Genomic DNA, 25,000 nt, shown 5'->3' on the forward strand with positions numbered 1-25,000 from the left:
GTGTGTGTGTGTGTGTGTGTGTGTGTGTGTGTGTGTGTGTGTGTGTGTGTGTGTGTGTGTGTGTGTGTGTGTGTGTGTGTGTGTGTGTGTCAATATGGCTGTGAGTATTCAGCGCACACTACGCCTTCACGATATGACGAAAAATGGCATGACTAGGAATTGCGACTTAAATGCATCGTAATGGACGGCAAGTATCTGCTGCTGGGAAGGTTATAGCGCCGTGATGTGCGAGGTGGAAGGGACTTACCTGGCCTTGGGAGCCATTAGTTATTAGTCACCTGAGAGAGAGAGAGAGAGAGAGAGAGAGAGAGAGAGAGAGAGAGAGAGAGAGAGAGAGAGTAGTTTAGGTCAGTTTTCAGACAAATCCAGACGTTTTCTTTATTTTACATTCTCCAAACTAAGTCTTTTTGTATCCATTCCTTCACTTTCCTTCTTAGCCAATATATGTATCAGGCAATTAACAAACAGAGACTTGATCAAACTCTGCTGTTATCACCAGCCAAGCCTTTATATTGCAGAGTGACCTGTGAGAGTTTCTGCTGCCATTTCACAATATCGCTGGGAAAAAGCAATCTCCAGAAATTCAGGTGTACTTGGTTATGTGAAAGTTTCCCTCATTAACTCTTTGTCTGTCAGTGGCAATGTGGCGCGTGTTATTTGAGTAACTTTACGTGATGTTGCTGAGTAACGAATGAAACTACTGGTAGTAAAAAGTCTGAGCTTCTACTACTTTTGATACTATTTTTATATAACAGTAGTGGTTTTCCATCTGAAGGTGAGGTTAGGTTAAATTAGTTCTACATTAATTAACCCCTTAATTACCGTGACACTTTTTCATATTCCTTCTGGTTACTATTTGGTGATTTTTTACAGCTTCAGAATCTTATGTAGGGAATTAAAATAGTGATGTCTGTTTCCATTAATCTGATCTCCATACACCCTTCCTAATGTCAACAAAATTATCTATACGTGCACAAACCTCAAGGTAAAAAATGTCCCAGTATTGAAGAAATTAAGTCCTTTTCTTTCACTGCTGATCCTTTCATTGCGTAGATCATGATTTGAAATGGTCTTCATAAATTATGTTTGGCCTGAAATTGATGAATATGTCTCCAAAATATTATGTTCAATTTCTTTTACTGTGTGCGGTTATTTTCAAGATTTTACCACAAACTTTTGAACTTCATGATTTTACTAAGCATGCAGAGAATATCCAGTAGTCACATCCTAATAGTTAACCTGGTACTATCATTCTCATCACATATCAAGCTAGCAGTCCATAAATCTACTTAATAACAGGATGTACGTCTTTTAAGAATCAAAATAAACTTTCCTCATCACAAGCAGGCGTGGCTAGTTACATAATGAAATACATCAGTACCCCAATCAATGCTATTCTGAGTGTGTAAGATCGTAAGTAAGAATTAGATTGTACGTGATTTGAGTGCAGTGCAAAGTGACTGTTGTTCCTGGCCTTGAGTTTGTTATGGGAAGTTGTGCTCAGTAAACTAGACACGCCCCGGGAGCTCACTGTTTGTTGGGATGTGTTTGTTGGATAGAAGATTTCAGACTGTTTGTTATTAGAAATGTAATACCTGAAACTCCCAAACATCAGATAGAAAGAGAGGAGACACTTACTCTATTCCTTCATTATATGCATGTGTTTTATAAACTATTATTGTCGTGCAGTTGTCTGCCTTGTATTGGTTATGGTGATGGTGGCTTGAAGGCATTACAGTGCAGTAAATAGAAGGTTGTCAGACATGGGTCCCAAGGCTGAGCGGCTGCTAAACAAGGCAACTCTGTAGCAGGGTTATGTTCCCCCCGGAGTGTGGTTGTTGAGGCGAGGCAGGGGCGCCAGTAACGAAGTAGGGTGGAGCTGCGAGCGGTGAGAGGGATGAGGGAGTAGGGTATGGGTTGAGGATTAGTTAAGGGAGGGAGGACAGGCAGTTATAGGTGCAAATGAAGAGCAACGGGCGTGGGGAAAATGGGATGGGCGGAGGACGTGTTGACGATACGAGGCTGCAAGTGTTGTTTGGCCCCCTTCAGCCGCCCTCCGTGCCTCCCCGACACCTGATCTGCTACACTCCGGGAACTGCCTCACCTGCGCACGATCACTATTTACATTTTTTACAGCTGCGTGAGGTGTGAGAAAATACGATTCCTGTTGAAAATACGTGCATAATGCGTGGCTTAGCGTCCCGGATGGCTGCTGGTGTTCATTGACGCTCATTTTGCATGTGTGTTATACAGTGTTGCGGAGACGTGGGTTTACAAGTAGCTTTAATTTTCCACTTCCTGCCTCCACTGATGTATATTCACTGCTTGGAGGAAGACGGAATATCTTTACACTTCCTTCTGCTTTCTTTACTTAGTATTAGGAACAACCAAGGAGCGTTTTGCAAGAGGGCAAAACTTTCATAAGACTATTGTTATTTTCACCGCGGCTTCCTAATTCTTATTCATAATCTTGTTATCCGCCATTAATATTCCTTCCGCGTGGACTTAAATGACCCTTTCGAGAGGACTAATTGCCTAACATTTCCATTATCTTTCATTTTTACGATAAGAAATGGCTCCCTAGACCATAACGGCGAGGATAGTGATATCTTGAAAGCCTCCATCACCTCCCCTGGCAATCACACAGACCCGCCACCGCCGCCTGCCCACCCCTACATCAACAACCGGATAGCACTGTATGGCCAGGCAATTATAGAGGGAAGCAACACAACCCATCCCCGTCTGTCTGGCTTCCTACCAACTAACCAACCAACCCACCACCTTTCCTTCTGTGCACGTCCCCATCGCTCCCTCTCCCTCTCTCTTTTTTCTCTCTTGTTGATTTCCACGGCAACACATCCACGTCCAGTTCCTGATTCTACGCGTCGCTCTTAATGATTGTAACTTACGGCCCACCAGCGGCGCTACCCGTTCCAGCGTCGCCCGGCCTGGCTAAATCTGGGCTTACCTGTAATTATTGGGCTCCGGAAAGGTGGATCATGAGGTGTATTAACATGGCAATAGCGGGTAATCATCGGAAGGCCGCTCGATCCTATCTCCCTTCGACCATATAGGGTTGAGGGGAGGACACGAGAGGCTGCCTGTGTCTTGCATCTCAATTTCTCTCTCTCTCTCTCTCTCTCTCTCTCTCTCTCTCTCTCTCTCTCTCTCTCTCTCTCTCTCTCTCTCTCTCTCTCTCTCTCTCTCTCTCTCTCTCTCTCTCTCTCTCTCTCTCTCTCTCTCTCTCTCTCTCTCTCTCCAACCTCCAAAGGATAGAAAAGAGAGAGAGAGAGAGAGAGAGAGAGAGAGAGAGATGTAACATAACGAAACAGGAAGAGAGAGTACTGGTTCTACACACACACACACACACACACACACACACACACACACACACACACACACACACACACACACACACACACACACACACACACACACACACGTGAGATGAGAGTTATTATGAGGGGTATTGACAGAGCGGCAGGTATGTATTTATCGCGCGTGGGAGCCGGCGAGCCAAAGTCACGTTCTTACGAGGAAGGTAATGACGCGTTGAGGGATTCATGATCTTCGTATGTGTGTGTGTGTGTGTGTGTGTGTGTGTGTGTGTGTGTGTCAGGTTTGTCACCGTGCGGGATGGATCCTTATGAGGCGCGGGCGTGGGCGTGCGTTCGGTAAGGGAGACAGAGGCGTGGGAAGATCTACTGAGGATTCAAATCTTGGGCACCCCTTAACTGTATGTATTTTTTTCTCCTCAGTTTTTTTTTTTTTTTTTTTTTTTGACAGAATCAATTTGTCAACCCATTATCAGCTGCAGGCTGTGTACAAGTGTGTGTGTCTGTGCCCGCGCATGTGTGTGTGTGTGTGTGTGTGTGTGTGTGTGTGTGTGCGAGAGTGCGAGTGTTAAGAACCATTTATGTCCAACGTTCCTCGCTTGTAATTATCATCATCAAGTTGTTCTCATAAATATACAAGACTCTTTGCTTGGTATTAAACGCACGCACTCGTCTTCTCTGACTCAGCTACCCGGGACCGCCTCAAACTAGCAACGGCAGCAGTGGTAGCGGTGGTGGTGGTGGTGGTGGTGGTGGTGGTAGTGGTGGCGAGGTGACATCATCCTCTCGTTCCTGCTGATCATCCTCCCTTGCCTTGTGGCGAGTGGGTCAGGTGTGCGGCGCCAGGTGACAGGTGGACGGAGAGGAGAAAGCTAGCCGGCCAGAGAGAGAGAGAGAGAGAGAGAGAGATTAATATGGCTTCAGGTCAAGGAAAGGAAGAGAATAGCATGAATCTTTGGCTTCAATTGTCCCCAGAGAAGTAAAATGAAAAAATAAAGAACGGTAGTAATTCTCTCTCTCTCTCTCTCTCTCTCTCTCTCTCTCTCTCTCTCTCTCTCTCTCTCTCTCTCTCTCTCTCTCTCTGTACAATCAGCGAGAGATGCCGTTTAATTGCCACCGACATCAATGTTCCGCTTGGCAAACCACTGCTGCAACATACTTATTAATTTCTATAATGATACTGGCGCCGATAGAGAGAAAAAAATTGATGTATTAACAGGTATATTCCAGACGCAACTACGTACGACATCCCCTTGACTGGTTCCGGGATGGGTACGAGAACAAGGACGAGGACGAGGACGGAGAGGAGAAAATACAGTGCTAATTGAGGTTATTGGGATAGTATTAGAGAGAGATGGGTCTTGAAGGAGTGAAAATTGCTGTTCGCTGTTGCTTGTGTGGCTTTGGCGTGAGACTTGATCTGTATCTCCCGTCGACATCCTTAAGCGTCATGGGTCAGTTGCTGAGTAAGTGGCGTGGCGGTGCGTTAGCTTCACTGTAGAGGCGAAAAGCTAAACAATGAATACCCAACTCGAGCCTTGACGGGGAAAGATGGCGTCATTACGGCCACCTGTTAGAGGGGCATCTACTACAGCGCGCTGACACACACATACACACACACACACACACACACACACACACACACACACACACACACACACACACACACACACACACACACACACACACACACACACACACACACACACACACACACACACACACACACACACACATACGCCCGGTAGCTCAGTGGTTAGAGCGCTGGCTTCACAAGCCAGAGGACCGGGGTTCGATTCCCCGACCGGGTGGAGATATTTGGGTGTGTTTCCTTTCACGTGTAGCCCCTGTTCACCTAGCAGTGAGTAGGTACGGGATGTAAATCGAGGAGTTGTGACCTTGTTGTCCCGGTGTGTGGTGTGTGCCTGGTTTCAGGCCTATCCGAAGATCGGAAATACTGAGCTCGTTCCGTAGGGTAACGTCTGGCTGTCTCGTCAGAGACTGCAGCAGATCAAACAGTGATACACACACACACACACACAGATCCGCGTGGGACGTAAATTCAATTCGTTTTTATATTTTTTCCCGTCTCCTTCGTTCGTTCGTTTACCGGTTGCGCGGGACGAGGCGAAGCGAGGTGAGGCGTTGCAGGTTTGGCTGTTGTAACGTAGCTTGTATAATTCTGTGTGACTCATATACATTGGCAACAAATCTAAAAATGGTAATTGATTTATTTTTGTACGCACTGCTGCAAATAGGTAGAAGGGCACAGGGAAAAAAAAGGTACATGGCGCTGTGATGAGATCTCTTTGGCCTCTTTGTGCCCACGTGACTGTAATTAGTTCCCAACGAAATTCAATTAGTGAAACAAATCAACGTTGACCCCGAGGCAGGAGGGCGGGAGGGTCGACCAGCTGTTGCCGCTGTTTGCAGGCGTGCGGCGACTCCTTCCCTCCCCCCCACCCTCACATATACTCTCTCTCTCTCTCTCTCTCTCTCTCTCTCTCTCTCTCTCTCTCTCTCTCTCTCTCTCTCTCTCTCTCACACACACACACACACACACACACACACACACACACACACACACACACACACACACACACACACACACCTATACATACACATTTACCTTCCGCAAATCGCATACGCCAAGATGAAAATGGCGAGGCAATTTGCACCCCATTAACAAGAAGACTCAAGCCGGATCTCTATTCCCGATGAGGCGTCCGGGAAATGGTTATCATCTCGCTACGGAAATATCGCTCACCATGGCAATGTTAAGCGCAGCAGGCGACGCGGCGGGAGGGCGAGGCGGCGGGTCGGGAGGCGGCGGGGAGGAGGCGGAGGTAGCAGGCATACGTGACCGACCACCTTCTTCTATTAACTCGATGGGTGGGTGTGCGGGCGGCGTGATGATTGGGTGGGGTGCAGTGCGGTGGTGTGTGAGTGTGTGTGGGTGATGAAGAGGCCGTCAGGTGGAGCGCAGCGAGAGTCAGGGTGGGTGTAGGGAGTGAGTGTTGCGCCCCTATTCAGAAACGCCTTCCCTCTCTCTACGACAATTTTCGAAGGCCACAGGGACAACTAGCTAGGTTTGCAAGTCAGCTTCTCTTTTTAATAAACTGGAAATCATGCCAAAATATCACCAAAACGTTAAAAATACTCTTAAAAACACGAGTACCCTAAACCAGACCCTTTGGAAAGTAGTGATTGTGAGAGAGCAAAGCTTTCAGAAAACGGGCCTTGGAGCGATGAGGCACCGAGGGGAATGTTGTGGTGGGCGGTGGAAGCTAAGTGTCTGGGAAGTGTCGGTTGGTAATGACTGAATGAGGCTGATTGTGCGTTGTAAAAGAGCATTAGGCAGGTGGGTGTGTTTGTTTCCTGGATATATTATGTAAAGGTGACGATAACAGTACAGGAAGAGGAATATTATCACATATTTTTCCGCAAGCTTAAATAGTGAATAGTGAATCATAAAAAATGAGTACTTAGCGAAATCACTCACCGATGAAAACATAACAGGAAAGAGAAAAGTTAGGATGACAAAAAATACTATTGAAAGAAGAGCATAAAAGAAAAAAAAGACAGAGAGAGAGAGAGAGAGAGAGAGAGAGAGAGAGAGAGAGACAGACAGTGAGATAGAAACACGACAAAAAAAAAAAAAAGAGTACCAAACCACCACAGCCAAACATCTTCCTGAATGTCACACGGTACAGTACAATTCTGGTTCAGTGCACAAGGAAGAGAGGGAGGAAAAAAAATATGTGTACCCAGGATAAGTGCTTTACGAGGCCAATAAAGAGCAGCCCCGGACCATAACTAATGCCTACAGTAGCTCATCACAATTAAGCAGGAGCAGCGGCCAACCTCATTAGCATAAAGCAACGTGAGGAGGGGAGGAGAGGGGGGGGTAAAACATGGGGGAGGAGTTCATCTGTTTTCTCTCTCTCTCTCTCTCTCTCTCTCTCTCTCTCTCTCTCTCTCTCTCTCTCTCTCTCTCTCTCTCTCTCTCTCTCTCTCTCTCTCTCATCTATTATTGTCACTCATTACCTACTGCTAGCCATGATAAACCTTCATAAACATTGTTAACTAACTTTACTCTTTACAATACACATGTTCCACAGATAACAGAAGTACACACGCAAAATAAAATAAAATAATATAAAGCGATAATCCGATAATTACAGGAACATGTAGCGAATTCCTGACGAAGGAAGATCTTCGACCGCAGAGAAAAATAAAAATCTAATGAAAGAGTATTTGATGATAAGAAAAAGAAAGGTGTAGATCGTGTTGACCCTCACCAGAGGAACGAAAACGAGTCGGAAATCGCATGGCAGAGATTAATGGCTTTAGATATCCTCCTTCTCACGCCTCACCTCGCCAGCCGCACCTGCACCGGACAAAATGCCGAGTCCCGCTAATTTCTGGATGAGCTGTATAAGTTAGGAGCGCTTCTCATTAAATCTACACGAGAACGTCTGGATATCCTGTAGGTGGTCGTCTCTTGTGTCCCACTGACTGGTTGATGAGGTTGATGGAGCAGCAGCAGCGAGGAGGAGCAGGAGGAGGAGGAGGAAGATTTTATGGGATATTCAAACAACAAAGAAAGGTACTTCCAGAGTTGTCTAGAAACTAATTCTAACTATTTGGTAAAAATATGTGAGTGTACATTAGAGGCATGAGGAGGATGAGGAACGCAAAGGAACACAAATGAAGTACAATCAGCAGCAGATTACTTGGTTATTATGGTAACTTTGCTATCCAATGTACATGGAGAGGAATAGGATAGCAGAGACGAAGATTCCTCCCACCAAACACTTCCATCAACCAGGTTTGTCAGAAAAAGAAATGGAGAATAACATAAAACATTGGAAAACTGTTTCTAAATCTTATGGGAAAAATTAAATCTATCATTATTTATAATTCCATTCCTTACAAGACTATCAGTAGGAGGAGAAGGAAGAGGAAGAAGAGGAGCAGGAGGAACAGGATGAAAGGGTGGAGGAAAGGGGATAAATCATGTGAAAGGCAACAAAGGAAAGAAACAATGACTGTACTTTGATAACGAAGAGTAACAAGTGCAAAGGTTTAATTGGTCGAGTTCATCATCCAGAGCTGTCTGTCTGATGATGTTATCGCCTGTAAGTGTAACGAAGGAATACATTATTGGCGTGTGTGGCCTGCAGTGCTCCTTCCAACACCGCTCCAATACTGCACTACTCGCCGTGCAAGGGAGAGGGAGGAGTGTCTGTGTGTGTGTGTGTGTGTGTGTGTGTGTGTGTGTGTGTGTGTGTGTGTGTGTGTGTGTGTGTGTGTGTGTGTGTGTGTGTGTGTGTGTGTGTGTGTGTGTGTGTGTGTGTGTGTGTGTGTGTGTGTGTGTGTGTGTGTGTGTGTGTGTGTGTGTGTGTGTGTGTGTGTGTGTGTGTGTGTGTGTGTGTGTGTGTGTGTGTGTGTGTGTGTGTGTGTGTGTGTGTGTGTGTGTGTGTGTGTGTGTGTGTGTGTGTGTGTGTGTGTGTGTGTGTGGTCTCGTTGAAGGTGCAGTAGAACAATGAAGATGATAATAACGTTTGCAAGTGAGGTGTGATCTCTCTCTCTCTCTCTCTCTCTCTCTCTCTCTCTCTCTCTCTCTCTCTCTCTCTCTCTCTCTCTCTCTCTCTCTCTCTCTCTCTCTCTCTCTCTCTCTCTCTCTCTCTCTCTCTCTCTCTCTCTCTATATATATATATATATATATATATATATATATATATATATATATATATATATATATATATATATATATATATATATATATATATATATATATATATATATATATACACACACACACACACACACACACACACACACACACACACACACACACACACACACACACACACACACACACACACACCTATACCTCCCCCACACACACACACACACCTTTGTAGGCCTACCCTGGGGCGTCATTGTAGGCCTTTGGAGATAGAGATAATGTGTTCGTCCCACGCTCCGCTTAACCTGTGGGAGACATTGTGTGTGAGGAGCAGGAAGGCGCCATTCCTTTCACGGGACAGCGAAATGGGAAAATAGGGAACTATCTCTCTCTCCCCGGCCGTGTAATTATGGAAGGGGATTACTTATTCATTCATTCATTCACTGTTGACTATTTATTGTGGAGGTAGATAATGGAGAAGGAAAGGGGAGGAGGGAGGGTGGTGGCAGTAAGCAGATGAGTTATAGTGTGTGCAGTGAGAGAGAGAGAGAGAGAGAGAGAGAGAGAGAGAGAGAGAGAGAGAGAGAGAGAGAGAGAGACTGACAGATAGATATATGAGTAGACAGATGAATGTGTTAGTTGTATAAAGCATTTTTCTTTTTTCATTTTTTTTTTTTCTTCCTTGTGTCGTATCCTTATCCCGCTCTCCCTCACTAACTCCATACCGGCCTCCTGCTTGTCCTCCCTTCCCTCCCTCTCTCCCTTCCTCCTCTCCTCTCTCCTGCTCCAGCGTTGCCCTCCCATGAACCCTCAGCATTGCGTCATCAACCCTCCTCACCCGCCGGCCATTCCACCTCCGCCTCCACTTCCTTCAACACCCTAAATTTCTTCTGAAACTTTTGGAACGAGCGCCTTGTTTTTAATATCACTGTTACTTACTTATTTAAATGGATAATATTTGCCCCTGTGATATTTTTTGTTCTGGTAATTCAAGTTGAACACGAATGTTTATACTGAAGGGAACCGTCACCTGAGCATGCCGGAGTGAAGCAGTGATGCGTGTGGCACATTTTCGCTTCGTTGTGAAGTGTCGTGCAGTCAACACACAGCACATCGGCATTACGTGCAGATATTCAATTACCGGTAAGTCTAAGTCCAGCCAGGGTTAAAGGGTGAGTTCTTTCCTTTTCGGCCGCGTCTTGTACAGTAACATAAAGTGGCAAGTCATGTGGGCAGCCTGTGCATGCACTTCACGCATCTGCGGTCGCACACTGCATGCAGAAGGGAACGGGATAGAAATTAATGTAATTACCGGCAATAGCTGCTTGTATATTGCATCGAGGGAGGCACAGACAAACGGTTCAAGGAACAACAGCCTCCTCCTGACAACCTGCTTCCTGCGCCGTTCTGCGTGTCTCTCTTCTCCCTGCGCCGAGGTGTTGAGCGGCGCGAGGTAAAGAGGTCGCCAGGAGCCGGCCAGTGTTATGGTGCTATATTTGGGCCACCTTGTTTGTTGTGGCAGTGCGTCCATTCGGTAGCCGGCGTTGACAACCCTGCACGGACCCCACCTGCTTGAGGCCGCGTCCACACACCTGTCCGCGGCTGTGACTTCTACCTCCACCTAGCTTCACATAAAGATATTCCCTCTCCATGAACATTAACCCACTCCTTCTCTTCCTTCTTTCTTATTGGCGTCATTGTAACGGCGAGAGAAGCGGAATGTGTAAAATGTGAGGTGTATTTGCGTACTATGACTTTTTACTTGGACTGCTGCGAGATGTTGAGATACTGGCTGGAGTAAGAAAAAAATAAAAACAAAATACAAAGGAAGAAGACCCTGAGAGAAGTCAGTGGCTGCACCAAGCAGGATCTCCCCATGTGGCGGTGTATTTACTTTCTCTTATGTTTGATATATCTTTTTTATGGACATATCTTTCTCCTTTTTATTGCATCTCTTCCACCGCCTGTGCGCTTCTTCTTCTCGCTCTTTCTATTCCTCTTCCTATTCATTCTTGTCTTCTATCTTTCTTTCCGCCTTTTATTTATTCTCTCTCTCTCTCTCTCTCTCTCTCTCTCTCTCTCTCTCTCTCTCTCTCTCTCTCTCTCTCTTTCGTTTTTTTCAACTGCCAATAAAGGTTCTGCAAATTCATATACATAATTTGTTTGTATTGCGGTGCTTTTTTACTATTCTTCCTTAGTCTTTTTGTTTCACGTCTTGTGGTTAGCAAACACTTCAAGAAAAGAGATAGAAAGTAAGAAGGAAAAAAAAGAAAAGAAAAAGAAAAACACCCGTAACTTAACGTGAAATTTTTACGCTGTTTTCGGAAGCTGGCAAATAAACGTGTCATTATATCACATAATAAATGTTTGCTTGAGTGTTTGTTCCGAGACGTGTGTGTGTGTGTGTGTGTGTGTGTGTGTGTGTGTGTGTGTGTGTGTGTGTGCGCGCGCGCGCGCAGTGCACTCAAGTACTCGTGGAAAGAGTAAGAAAAGGAGAAGGAGAAGGAAGAAAAGCATGGAAAAATGAAAAAAACACCAAAACACACAAAGGAGAAGCCACCATTAGTTCTTTATGTGGCTCCTTCAGGAAATACACCCTCAGACATGCAAACATACATAGAAAGCAACAGGAGAACATGGACGAAGAAAAAGGAAGTGGGGGAAATAGAGGAAGTCGGGAAAAGGGAGGGCGTGGTAACGAGCGGAAGGAAGAAGGAAGAGAAGAGAAGACAGGAGGGAGGTGTGTGAGCTGAGGAAGAGCATGAAAAGTAAGGAAGAAGACGTTATGGATAACACCACGAGGGCGAGGCGTGGGGAGGTCGTCAGCCCCTTCTGTGTGTGTGTGTGTGTGTGTGTGTGTGTGTGTGTGTGTGTGTGTGTGTGTGTGTGTGTGTGTGTGTGTGTGTTATGTTTTTGATTTCCGATGTTGCAAGGTTGAATTTTATAAGGAGTGTTATGAAAAAAAATAGTTCACTAATGTATTTTTACGTTGGATTGTTACTATTATTATTATTTTTCTTTTCCTTTTTTTTTGGCCACAAGGGAAGCAGAAAGGTGGGCGAGTTGGATCCGGGAAACACGAAGTCAAAGTCACATTGAGGATAGAAACACGTAGGGAAAAAACCAGAGCATGGGTACGTGTTCTTGGTTGTTACTTAAGAGCCGACACACACACACACACACACACACACACACACACACACACACACACACACACACACACACACACACACACACACACACACACACCTCCACCTCAACCTTTCCTCGTCCTCCACTTTCTTTTCTATCTTTTCCACAACTATTTTATTCTCCTTTATTATTATTACCATCATTATCTTATCTCTATAGTTTTAGTTTTTTTCTATTCATTACCTCGTCCTTCTTATCTTTATTCTTATCCACGCAACACTTCACTTGTCACCTCCGCCACCTCACATCACCTCTTCACCTTCTGTACCTATCTTAATACCATTCTCATTGTGTTTATCTCTCTCGTCTTTCTTCTTCCTATGTCTCGTCTTCCTTTTTTTTTTATTTAAATACAAGACGGGAAAGCTGGCCAAGGGCAACATAAAACGATAAGAAAATGACCACTTGTTTCCCAGTCCCATTGCAGGTCTGAGAGAGTTAGCTAAATAAAGAAGGGATAAATGTAGTCTTCTCAGCTGTTATCCTGTTAATATTTACAGTATAGTCACTCAGATAACCTAAAAAGAACCTCATTGTCTGTTGTTTGGTTATCCTATTTATTCCTTAATTTTCCTGTTCTTCCCTGTCTTCCTTCTCCTCCTCCTCTTCCTCCTCCTCCTCCTCCTCCTCCTCCTCCTCCTCCTCCTCCTCCTCCTCCTCCTCCTCCTCCTCCTCCTCCTCCTCCTCCTCCTCCTCCACCTCCTCCTCCTCCTCCACCTTCTTCTTCCTACTCCTCTGACACATGAAGATAACTTTCATGTACCTCATATCCAATTACCAGTAGCTCCTCCCTTCTTTTCCTCCTCCTCATCCTCTTACTCCTCCTCCTCCTCCTTCTCATCCTCTTAAGGGTGCACGTCGACGCACTAACACTCTTTTCCCTTATCAGACTAATGACACAGGTACCCGAAGTTCATCTTTCCATCCTCTTCCCCTTCCTCCTTCCTCCTCCTCCTCCTCCTCCTCCTCCTCCTCTCACTTCCATAAACATCAAGAGTACAGGTTCTGTCACCTACCAAATGATACGTCACTAGTTTATCTTCTTCGTCCTCCTCCTCCTCCTCCTCCTCCTCCTCCTCCTCCTCCTCCTCCTCCTCCTCCTCCTCCTCCTCCTCCTCCTCCTCCTCCTCCTCCTCCTCCTCCTCCTCCCTCCTCCTCCTCCTTCTCCTCCTCCTCCTCCTTCTTTCCTGTCATTAAGTACTGATAGCAAAGAGAGAGTCACTTGCTTGTTATATAGATCACTGAGACGTATAGATTAAAAAAGAAACCACACACACACACACACACACACACACACACACACACACACACACACACACACACACACACACACACACACACACACACACACACACACATCTTTGACCTACAACTTCACTTGGCCTCTTCCTCCTCCTCCTCCTCCTCCTCCTCCTCCTCCTCCTCCTCCTCCTCCTCCTCCTCCTCCTCCTCCTCTTCTTCTTCCTCGTAAGGGCGAAAGAGTCTGACACCGTTTGTTCTTTTTGTATGTTCGTTTATGTTTGTGCTTCTCATCCTCCCTAGTCTGTGCATACCAATTCCTTCTCCTTTGCATAAATATCCTCTTGTTTTTGCTTCCCTCTCCTCTTTTTACCACCTGCTATCCTCCTCCTCCTCCTCCTCCTCTTCCTCCTCCTACTCCTCCTACTCCTACTCCTCCCCCTCCTCCTCCTCCTCTTCCTCCTCCTCCTCCTCCTCCTCCTCCTCCTCCTTGATGGATGAAGAAAGACACATCCAAGGAAATGGAGACACGGCCCCATCTTCCTCCTCCTCCCCCACCACGACTTGGATCATGTGCAGCAGGGCGTTGAAGTTCTCAGGCGGTTTATTTGTGTGTGTGTGTGTGTGTGTGTGTGTGTGTGTGTGTGTGTGTGTGTGTGTGTGTGTGTGTGTCAAGAATTTGATTAATATTTTGAATGTTGTGATTTTCTTTTAGACTTTCCATTCCTTCTCTCTCTCTCTCTCTCTCTCTCTCTCTCTCTCTCTCTCTCTCTCTCTCTCTCGCTCTCGCTCTCGCCACGCTCTTTCTCACTATTTGTCTCTGGCGTTGTTGATGACTTTCCTTCTTCTTCTTCTTCTTCAATCTCTTCGTCGTTTGGTTATTTTCTTAATATTCCTTTTATTTTCTGTGGCAACTGAGAGAAGAGGAAAGTCCGGGTCATTACCTTACACTCTCCTCCCAAAACATGACCGACCCTCTCTCCCTTCCTCTCCCTCTCCCTCTCCCTCTCCCTCTCTCGCATATCATCTTTTCTCCCTCCCTCCTTGCTTCCTTCCTTCGTCCCACTTTTCATTTTACCCTCCTTACTGTTTCCTTTCCTCCCTTCCTCCTTATTCTTAACTTGATTTACCTCCGTTTTGTCTTTCCTCTCTCTCTCTTTCTCTCTGTCTTGCCTTTTTCCTCTCTTTCATATTTATTTTTTTTTCTTTTCCGTCGTCGAATATATTTTCTCTATTGTGGTTTTCTTTCTTTATCTTTCCTTTTCTTGATCTGTTAATTTAGCTTTTTTCTTTCCTTCTTTTTTTTCATTTTCTTAAACCTTTTCTTTTTATTTATTCCATCTAGTCTTATCTTTCTCGTCACTCCCTTATTTGTTGATCGCTTGACCCTTCTCGTCCTTCTCTTCCTTATCTTCCTTCCTCAAACTGTATCCTCTAGTCATAGTTTATTTTTCTTTTCTTTTTTTGTTTTTCTTTTTTTGTCTTATCTTTTCCCTAATTTTTTCTCATTGTCCTTTCTTCTCCCTTTTCTTTTTTTTTAACTCCATTTCACGAAATTTCTTGTCTCTATTTTTTCCATCTCTTCTCTCAACTTTTTGTTCTTCTTTCCTCTTTTGTTTTTGTCTCTAATCGCTATTTTCCTTCTTTCCTTCTCTTGTATCATCTCCTCTCCTCTTCTCTCCTCTCATATTTCATTTCTCTTCTCCGAGCTTCTCTCTCTCTTCCTTTTATTTTCTCATCTCTCCTTTCCTTTCTTTTCATATATCCTCTCTTCTCCCATCCTCTCAATTTACATTTTCGGATCTCAATTCTAAACTTTTTCATAATTTATCATCTCCCTATCCGTCCTTACTCCTTTCCCAGCTCATTTCTCCCTCTACCCTCCTCTCGTCCTACCCTCCTACCCATTCTTCACTACCTTCTTTTCCTACCCAGGTACCTTCACTCCCCCTGCCTCTCCCCACCTGTCCTCTTTTATCACCTTCACCCTGCCAGGTTTTTTGGTGACGTCGCAGCCTCTGGTCAGGTCACAGCCGGCCATTATAGAGTCATTATTTACCTCCACCTCGTAATCTGTCGGCGATTTTCTCATTGTAATATTTTTTGTTGGCGATGAATATTTGTTTTAGTTTTTAGCGGTCTGTGTTCTCTGTTCTCTGTTGCGCTGTCCTGTTTTTTTTTTTTTTTTTTTTTTGTCGGGTTGTTGTTCTTGTTGTGGTTTTCTTCTTTGTTGTGTTTCTTTTTCATTATTTTCTTTGTTTTGTGTGGTTGTTTATTCACTGTTTATTGTATATGCTTTCTCTTTATTCTCTCTCTCTCTCTCTCTCTCTCTCTCTCTCTCTCTCTCTCTCTCTCTCTCTCTCTCTCTCTCTCATGCAAGCACTGTTCAAAAATTAGCAAAGCGGAAAGACTTTTTCTCCTCTTTCTTTTACTTTTTTTATCCTGCTGGTTAATCCCGAGTCTCTTTTCCCTGCAGGTGCGGCGGCGTCAGCGATCCTCTATCTTTATATACGAGTCACGAGTCCCTGGAAGCTGCCCGACCACTTGGAAACAGGTAAGCGCTCACGAGTTGCATTCAATTAGTTATAGGTACAAAAAAAAATGTTGAAAGGTCACCATCCACCACCACCACCACCATCGCCACCGCCACCATCGCCACCACCACCACGACTCATCCTTTTTTTTTATTTTCCTTTTGTTTTAACATTTTTTTTCTTTTTATTGCCGCTTCCTTTATTTCCCGCTGAATGTCGAGTAGTTTTCTAGATTGTATTTCTTATTTACTTTTATTTTCTTGTTTGTGTTTTTTTTTTTATAGTATGAATTGTTTATTTACAGAACTTTCTCTCTTTTCTCTCTTTTCTTTTATGGATGGTTGTGAATATTTTCCTTTCTTGCATTTTCTTTCATATTTAGTAGCGTGTTAATCCCTTGTTTGATGCCTACTATTTCATCGTTATCTTGCAATTATAAGGCATGCTTCTTTTATTCTCTATCTTTCTTTTTTTCTTCCTTGTGATTCATACATTCGCAACATTCATTTTCCGTTCAGCGTGCGTTCATTTCTTTGACTTTCCAGCAGTGTACGTAGGTGGTATTTTCCGCTCAGAGGGTAAGCATCTATATTGTTTCCTGGAAGTCAGCTCAGCCAGGTATTTCTTATTCTTTCCCTGCGCTGCCTAACCTTTCCTTGCCAAATCGGGTGCATTATAACCTCTTCCCCTTAAATTTCCCCCTTGCCTTCCTTCCTTCTCATGCCGATACTTCGTCCTTTGCCCTTAACTCCTTATATCTCCTCTCCTCTGCTCTTTTCTCCTTTCCTCTGCCCTCTCACCTCCTGCTCTCTTACCCATTATTCTTAGGTATCTCTCTCTTATCATTTTATCCCCCTGCATTGCTTCCCTTTGCTCTCTCATTCCAGGTCCTCTTTTCTCTCTTTTCCAGAACTGCAGGGGTTAGGGAAAACCACTTGGTATTCCCTCCCTTCCTTTCCATTTTCAGCATCTCATTATTATTTTTTTTTCTATGTATACATGTCTATATGCTCTCCTTTTTTTTTTTTTTTTTTTTTTGCTGTTCTATATATCTATGTTTACTTTCGCGCTCTCATTTTCTAACATTTTTTTTTCCTTTCTTTTTTTTTCTTTGCCTCAAATTCTTGTCCTTATTTTCCGTTCAGTATGAGTCATATCTTAAACCTTTCATTTATATCTTTCTTGTCTATTATTTTTTTTTTCACATTAAGGTTTATTTTCCTATCTAATCCATTTCTATCAGCTCAACCCACCTGCCTTCAAGTATCCTTTAATTTTCTCTTACCCACTAAAATAAGACTACAGTGAACCAGTCAATCAATCAATCAATCTTTTTCATTCTCAACTATATCCACATCTTGCCATTTCCCCCAGCTATTTCAATCTCCCTTCCCTCTCTTAATTAATGCGTCAGTCTGCCTCCTCCCTCTCCTTCACGCTTCCCCGCATCGCAAAGGCGGTTAGAGTGATAAGAACAATAGTGATTACAGTGTGAAGGTGGCACAGGTGTGTCTTACGAGTCCTTACATGGATGGAGAGAGAGAGAGAGAGAGAGAGAGAGAGAGAGAGAGAGAGAGAGAGAGAGAGAGAGTGGTATTTTGTTTTCATCTATATATTTATCTATTTGTTTTGTTTTCAGTTGGTTTTCTTTTTTCAATTTTACAATATATTAGTTCTTAAATTTTACTACTACTACTACTGCTGCTGCTGCATTATTGTCATTATTATTATGGTCATTATTGTTATCATCCATCATCATCATCATCATCATTATCATCATTATTCACATGGTCATAATTATTGTGAGGTGGCGGTGGAGGTGCAAGGACCGGCGAGGAATGAAGGAGGAAGGAGTGGTGTTGCTTCCCCTTCTTTGCTGTCCTTGGTGAAGCAGGGAAGGAGGGAGCAAGGGAAGCATTAGGAGGGAGAGAGAGAATTAAAGAAAAATAGAGGGAAAGGAGCAAGAAGTGAAAAGAGACAGAGTGAGAGGAATGGGAATGAACGAGGAGCTGAAGGAGAGAGAATAAGAATTGTAGGAAAAGAAATTGCAGAGAGAAAACAAAGTAAGGACACCAAGAAACACAAGAAGAGTAAACAGTAGTATAGCTGTTGGTTCTTACGGGGTCTATTCACAGGGATTACACTACCTGGTATACACTAAGAAAATATGATAATATAGACGAAGGTTCCTCCCCATCCACTCTTCCTTCCATCTAGGGCTGATAAGAGAGGCAGAGGAAATATACAGTGTGAAAAAAACATGAAAATTTTATAATGAAAAGATAAAAGATAAAAAAAATAATTAAAAAGGTAAATCAGAAAAGAAGATAACACAATATGAACAGGAAAAATAAAAACTATTGATCTTAATTAGATTTTTATCGTGTATTATTCATAAGCTGCATGACTATATAATCTAAATTAAGAAAAAAATGTGCATTGTGTGTGCATGAGTGTATGGTGCTTTTGTCTGCGTCACCTCTTTAGAAGCTTTCCTGGTACGTAAATAAACAGACACAGACAGATAGATAAATAAGTAAAAGAAAAATAAATTGATGAAAATGAAAGGCAGGAAGAGACAGAGTTTGTGGAAAGGGAAGGAAAAAGAGTAAGGTGAGAAAAGTGTGAGTGATTGTCAGCAGCGAGGACACTTCCATCACTGTCCATCGTGTGTTCCCGCCCCCGCCGCTGTCTGGCCTCGTGTGTCTCGCCGCGCTGAAGCTTCCCCCTCAGCGCCTCCGTCACTAATGGGACAAACACCACGTGACTGCCGCTCAGGTGCTGCCTCGCGTCATTCCGTCCCGCTTGTTAGTGTTGAATCTTCCTTATATGAGTTTGCTCGTCCCTCGCTATTTTTCTTTGTTTTGGTTTGCGAGTAGGAACTTTGTGGGGCTTTCTTTTTATTACATTGTTCGTGGAGGTTTTATTGGTGTGTGTGTGTGTGTGTGTGTGTGTGTGTGTGTGTGTGTGTGTGTGTGTGTGTGTGTGTGTGTGTGTGTGTTTATCTAATCTACATTGTACGAGTGTGATGTATTTTCTTTATAAAAACTAAACAAGTATATTAGTAATAAAAGCTGATGGAAATTAATAATAACACTAACGATAATGAATATAATGATAATAAATTAGTGGTAATGATAGTAATAACAGTAATTGCGATAGTAATAATAACGATAATAAGAAAAAAGGCAACGGCGAAGAACGAAGCTGATAGTAATTGTTATGGGAAGTATGACAACAATAACAGCTGTAACCATCATGTATCTGAACGTCGTAGGATCCACTTCAGGTGATAAATCAGTGTGACCACAAATACCACCGCTGCCTATCACCACAACCACAACCACCACCACCACCATCGCTACCGTCATCGCCACCACCACCACCACCACCAGCATAGTAAGTGGCTGGAAGTGTTTCGCCTCTACACTTAGCCGGAAAATATTGAGGAAAATATATCTGGCCGTACCACACTAATCCTCACTTCCCGCTTCCCTTCTTTTTCTTTCTCCCTCCTCCTCCTCCTTCTTCCCCACCTCCTCCTCCTCCTCCTTTTCTTCTTCCCAGCGCGGTTGAGTCAGCACGTAATAAGCCTCTGAAGACTTAAAGGTTTCGCGTTTTGCACGCCGAGGAGGCCTGTGTGGTTGCCTGGCTCCGTGGCTCCTTTGCTCTGTGCTGCCTGGAGCCACGTGGATGTGGTGTGTATATCGATGATGATGATGAGGGAAGGAGGAGGAGGAGGAGGAGGAGGAGGAGGAGGAGGAGGAGGAGGAGGAGGAGGAGGAGGAGGAGGAAGAAGAGGAGGTGGAGAAGGAGGAGGAGGAGGAGGAAGAAGGAGGAGGAGGAGGAGGAAGAAGGAGAAGAAGAGGTGGAAATGCAGGAGAAGAACGAGGAGGAGGAGGAGGTTGAGGAGGAGGAGGAGGAGGAGGAGGAGGAGGAGGAGGAGGAGGAGGAGGAGGAGGAGGAGGAGGAGGAGGAGAAGAAGAGGAGGAGGAGGAGGAAGAGGAGGAGAAGGAAGAGGAAGAAAAAGAGGTGGAAATGGAGAAGGAGGATGAAGAGGAGGATTAGGAGGAAGAGCAAGAGCAAAAGGAGGAGGGAGTGAAAGGGGGAATCATTATATCACTGAATGATACACACACACACACACACACACACACACACACACACACACACACACACACACACACACACAATCTCATCATTGTCATTGCAGCAGCAGCTTACACAGTCCCCTGCCTCCCCATCCAGGGCCCGGGGCCGACCTTAACGAGAGGTGAGCAGCTAATTGCATTCATAATCATGCAGGCAGGATGGGGAGGCGCGTCTCTGTCTGATCTCCTATGTGGCGGCGCCGTAATAAGCGCAAAATAACAATATTAATGAGCCGCTCCGTGACGCATATTACAGTAGTCGGCGGATGTAATTTCAGTGTCTTCTAAGGCCCTCAGTAGTGAGAGAATAATATTGCAGTGTTAAATGTAACGAATGGATTTCATGATCTTACCCTCACGCGCCCGCCGCTCAGCTCTGTTCGTGACGCGGTGTGACGTTTCGTTGTGGTGCGCAGAACAAAAGGAAATTACTTGTAACTTGTCATGGGTTGCGGAAATGAAGAGCGAGTTGTTGTTGAACGCATGCAGTTAATAATTTAGTGGCTTCTCTATCTTTTCCAAAAGGTAGTGTTCAGATATATACGTTTTACTCTTCACGGAGTAATAACAGTAGTGGGCGGCCGTGGTGTATATTTAGGAGTGAAGGAACAGGCAGGCAGTGAAAGGCTTATCACTCATGGGTCGGTAAAGAAAAAAAAATATATAGTCTGAGTCACTGAGTTTATTTGCCGAGTGGAAGAAAAACAGGTGGTTGTCCTCCACTCCATTTCCAGAACCTTCACACCCCTTCACATTTCCCTGACGCACCTCAGTCCCCATTTCTTCTCCTCGTTCCACCTTCCTACGAACTGTTTTCCACTTATGCTTTTGTTCTCCACCATGCATTTTCCTTTCTCACACACACACACACACACACACACACACACACACACACACACACACACACACACACACACACACACACACACACACACACACACACACACACACACACAGAGAGAGAGAGAGAGAGAGAGAGAAGTAAACAGTTATATTTTAGTTGCATTCAGCGTTTCTTACGAGATACAACACCAAAGGGAATGACTCGTGTTGTGCACAATTGCCGTCCTTGGGGATAATTTCGCATCATTTCCGCGTTGCCGAGAAAGTGGCTGACCGCAGAAATGTCCGTCACTCATCCACTTAAGAGTACCAGCTACACCCCTTCCTCTATTCCCCCATCACGCACTTATCTTCTTCTAACTATTCTAACCGTTCTTTTCTTTTTTTTCCTTTTATTCTTATTCCCCGATTGTTTCTCTACTTTTATCCACCATTTCTCCTTTTCTTTCTCACTTCAGTCTCAAAACTAATCCTTGTGGTCTTTCACGCAATGTATTTTGAGACTAGCCGTGAGTTTTTCCATCCATCCCACGCACTCTTAACATGTTCAAGATCCCATAGTGAAGCAGGTTGACAGACATCTTGCTAAATCACTGGTATATTATCTCCTAATTATCTCCATTATCTGCTGCCTCATAAACCTTACTGTAAATACCCAACAGGATAGTGAGATATGACATCCGCCCTCGTGAAACCATGCTGTGAATCCTTTATCAGCATTTGCTTATCTAATGATTTTCGAATGATTTATAATGTTCCCAGTGATTACAGGCTCTATTGATTTACCCACAGTTGAAGTTGAAGTTGATAGGAAGTAGGCGTTGGGAGACACAAAGTTTGAGGTTGGGGGTTAAGAAGAAGAGGTTTGGGTTAAGAGGAAGGAGGTTTGGGTTAAGAGGAAGGAGGTTTGGGTTAAGAGGAAGGAGGGTGACGTTAAAAGGAGTAGAGGAAGAAGGTTGAGGTTAAGAGGAAGGGGGTTGAGGTTAAGAGGAAGGAAATTGGAGTTTAGAGGAAGGATGTTGGGTTAAGAGGAAGGAAATTAGAGTAAGAGGAAGAAGGTTGGGGTTAAGAGGAAGGAGGTTGGAGTAAGAGGAAGAAGGTTTGGGTTAAAAGGAAGGAGATTAGAGTAAGAGGAAGAAGGTTTGGGTTAAGAGGAAAGAGGTTGGGGTTAAGAGGAAGGAGGTCAGAGTTCGAAGGAAGGAGTAGGTAAAAACTGCAGCCCACCCACCAGTCAGCCAATAGAGTGCAGCTTTATAAGTATAGATTTATCATTTATCCTACGCATCCTTCAATTTCTCCCTTTCTTATTTTCTTTTTCTTCTTTTTCCCTCTGTCCTTCCATTCATTTACCTAAACCTCTTCAGTGCCATGACACATTTTCATATTCATTCTGGTTACTATTTAGTGATTTTATACATCTTCAGAAACTTATGTCGGGAATTAAAATAGTGAAGACTGTGGCCATTAATATTCTGACCTCCATAGACCCTTCCTAAGGTCAATAAAATTATCTAATCGAACACAAATTTCAAGGTAAAAATACGTCCCAGTAATGAAAGGGTTAAAAGTCACGTGATATAAGAGACACATTAACATTTCACTATTCGATACCTTCATAGACACTCAATAATAACGAGAACTAATCAATCTATCAATAAAAAATAAATTATACAACTACATTCTCCAAAGCCACAACAAATGACAACGTGAGAATTGCAATAGTCACACAAAAAAAAAAAAAAAAAAATATATATATATATATATATATATATATATATATATATATATATATATATATATATAAAAGATTGCATTTAATAGTATCACACACATGCTCTCTTTATGTACGTACGTGTGTGTCTCCCCTGGTGTGTTGTGTATTTTCCTTCAAGTGCAGGGAAAGGGGAAGGGAACGTTGGGGGAAGGACGAAGGGGAGGAGTAGCGGGTGGAGGAAGAGGAGAGACGCCCGCTGAGGGAAACACCTACACGGTCATTTTTCAAGCGCAATCCGCAGAATAAATGACCCTAGTGACAAGCGAGAGAGAGAGAGAGAGAGAGAGAGAGAGAGAGAGAGAGAGAGAGAGAGAGTAATAGTAGTAGTTGTAGTAGTAATAGTAATAGTAGTAGTAGTAGTAGTAGTAGTAGTAGTAGTAGGAGGAGGAGGAGGAGGAGGAGGAGGAGGAGGAGGAGGAGGAGGAGGAGGAGGAGGAGGAGGAGGAGGAGAGGAGGAGGAGGAGGAGGAGAGGAGGAGGAGGAGGAGGGGAATAGTAGGAGGAGGAGGAGGAGGAGGAGGAGGAGGGAGGAGGAGGAGGAGGAAACGACTCTTCTCTATACTTTTCCTCTCACTACCATCACCACCCTCCTCCTCCTCCTCCTCCTCCTCCTCCTCCTCCTCCTCCTCCTCCTCCTCCTCTTACTCCATATCATCCCTTAACCTTTCCCTCCCACACTCCCCGACATTTTTCCCCTCTCTTAGTCTGTCTTCCGTACAGCTATCGTTCCTTTTCTTCAGTTTTATCCTTTACCCTTTCATTCCTTTCCTTCAACCTACAATTTTGTCTGTACTTATCTTCTCTTCCTCTGTATACCCTTCATTCTCTCTGCCATGTATCTTCCCTCCCTTTCCTTACCTTTCTCAGTATCACAACCACTTACCGTATCCTTTTCCACTGTGTTTTATTTACCTTTATCATCTTTACTTTCCCTTCATCTTTTCATTATTTTCTTATTGCTATATTTCTCCGCATTATTATTTTTTTTTCCTTCTTCTTACTCGTCTCTTGTTTTTAGTTTTTTTTTTCTCTCTCTATTCATCTTTCTTATTTATTTTCCTTTATTTTTTTTTGTTTCATATTTTGCTATTCGTCTTTTAGTTTTCTTTTTTTTATTTTCTTATTTTCTTGATGCGTCTATTTGTTATTGACTGTTTTACTTTCTCACTTTCTTTCGGTTCTTCATTCTTAAACTAGATTTATTTTCTATTATTTCCTTTTTGTTTATATTCATATCTTTCTTCTATTTCTTTCTGTTTATTTCCTTTCATGTCTTTCCAGTTCTTTGTAATCTCTCTCTCTCTCTCTCTCTCTCTCTCTCTCTCTCTCTCTCTCTCTCTCTCTCTCTCTCTCTCTCTCTCTCTCTATCTTCCTGTTAATGATATGTGCAGCGCGGCGTGCGTGCATACTAATGGCGCTCTACCCTCACTTTATGGTTGTCTTCACGCGGTAATTGCTGTTCGTGTCCCTCCCTCCATCTCTCCTTCCCTGTCTTGCTCCCTCCAGCATTCCCTCTCTCCTTCCCTTCCTTTCGTCTTCCTTTCCTATCTTCATCCCTTCCTTTCGTTTAATTTTCCATTCCTTTCTTCTTTATTTTTTTGTTGGGTTTCGTGTGTGTGTGTGTGTGTGTGTGTGTGTGTGTGTGTGTGTGTGTACAATTTATTTTTTCGTCTGTTTGTGTACAGGTTTTTAGTTTTCCTCTATCTTTTGAGGTTTTAGTTTTCCTTATCTCTCTCTCTCTCTCTCTCTCTCTCTCTCTCTCTCTCTCTCTCTCTCTCTCTCTCTCTCTCTCTCTCTCTCTCTCTCTCTCTCTCTCTCTCTCTCTCTCTCTCTCTCTCTCTCTCTCTCTCTCTCTCTCTCTCTCTCTCTCTCTCTCTCTCTCTCTCTCTCTCTCTCATATGCGTGTTCCGTTAATCATCCATTTATTCTCTTCCACGTATGTAGTCATTTTTATTTCTTTCCCTCCTCTTCTCCCTCCTCATCCTTCCTTCCCGCCTTCCTGTCTCCTCCTTCACGTCCTCTCTTAATTAGGATGATTGCACGTTGATTACAGAAAGTAGATTGGAGAAAGGAGGTGTGTTCTCGGCAGTGTGGGTGAGGCAGGAAGGGAAGAGGGTAAGGAAGGGTGGCCACGGAGGGAGGGAAGAAGAAAAAAGAAGGAGAAGGAGGCAAAGAAATTAAATAGTAGGAAGATTGATTGAGGTTGAAGACAAATGGTAGTGAGTCGATTTTTTCATC

General features: G+C 43.8%; 1 protein-coding gene across 3 annotated transcripts in view; it reads left to right on the forward strand.

Annotated features, from left to right (window-relative positions):
* The window catches only part of LOC123517520, a 328,170-nt gene that overhangs the window by 89,215 nt on the left and 213,955 nt on the right, over positions 1–25,000 (forward strand). For all 3 annotated transcript variants that reach the window (XM_045277656.1, XM_045277653.1, XM_045277654.1), the window contains exon 4: positions 15,938–16,015. In XM_045277656.1, the coding sequence (XP_045133591.1) occupies positions 15,938–16,015 (78 nt within the window). The remainder of the gene's footprint in view (positions 1–15,937; positions 16,016–25,000) is intronic.

The sequence above is a fragment of the Portunus trituberculatus genome, chromosome 42 (assembly GCF_017591435.1).
Source record: "Portunus trituberculatus isolate SZX2019 chromosome 42, ASM1759143v1, whole genome shotgun sequence".
NCBI lineage: Eukaryota > Metazoa > Arthropoda > Malacostraca > Decapoda > Portunidae > Portunus > Portunus trituberculatus.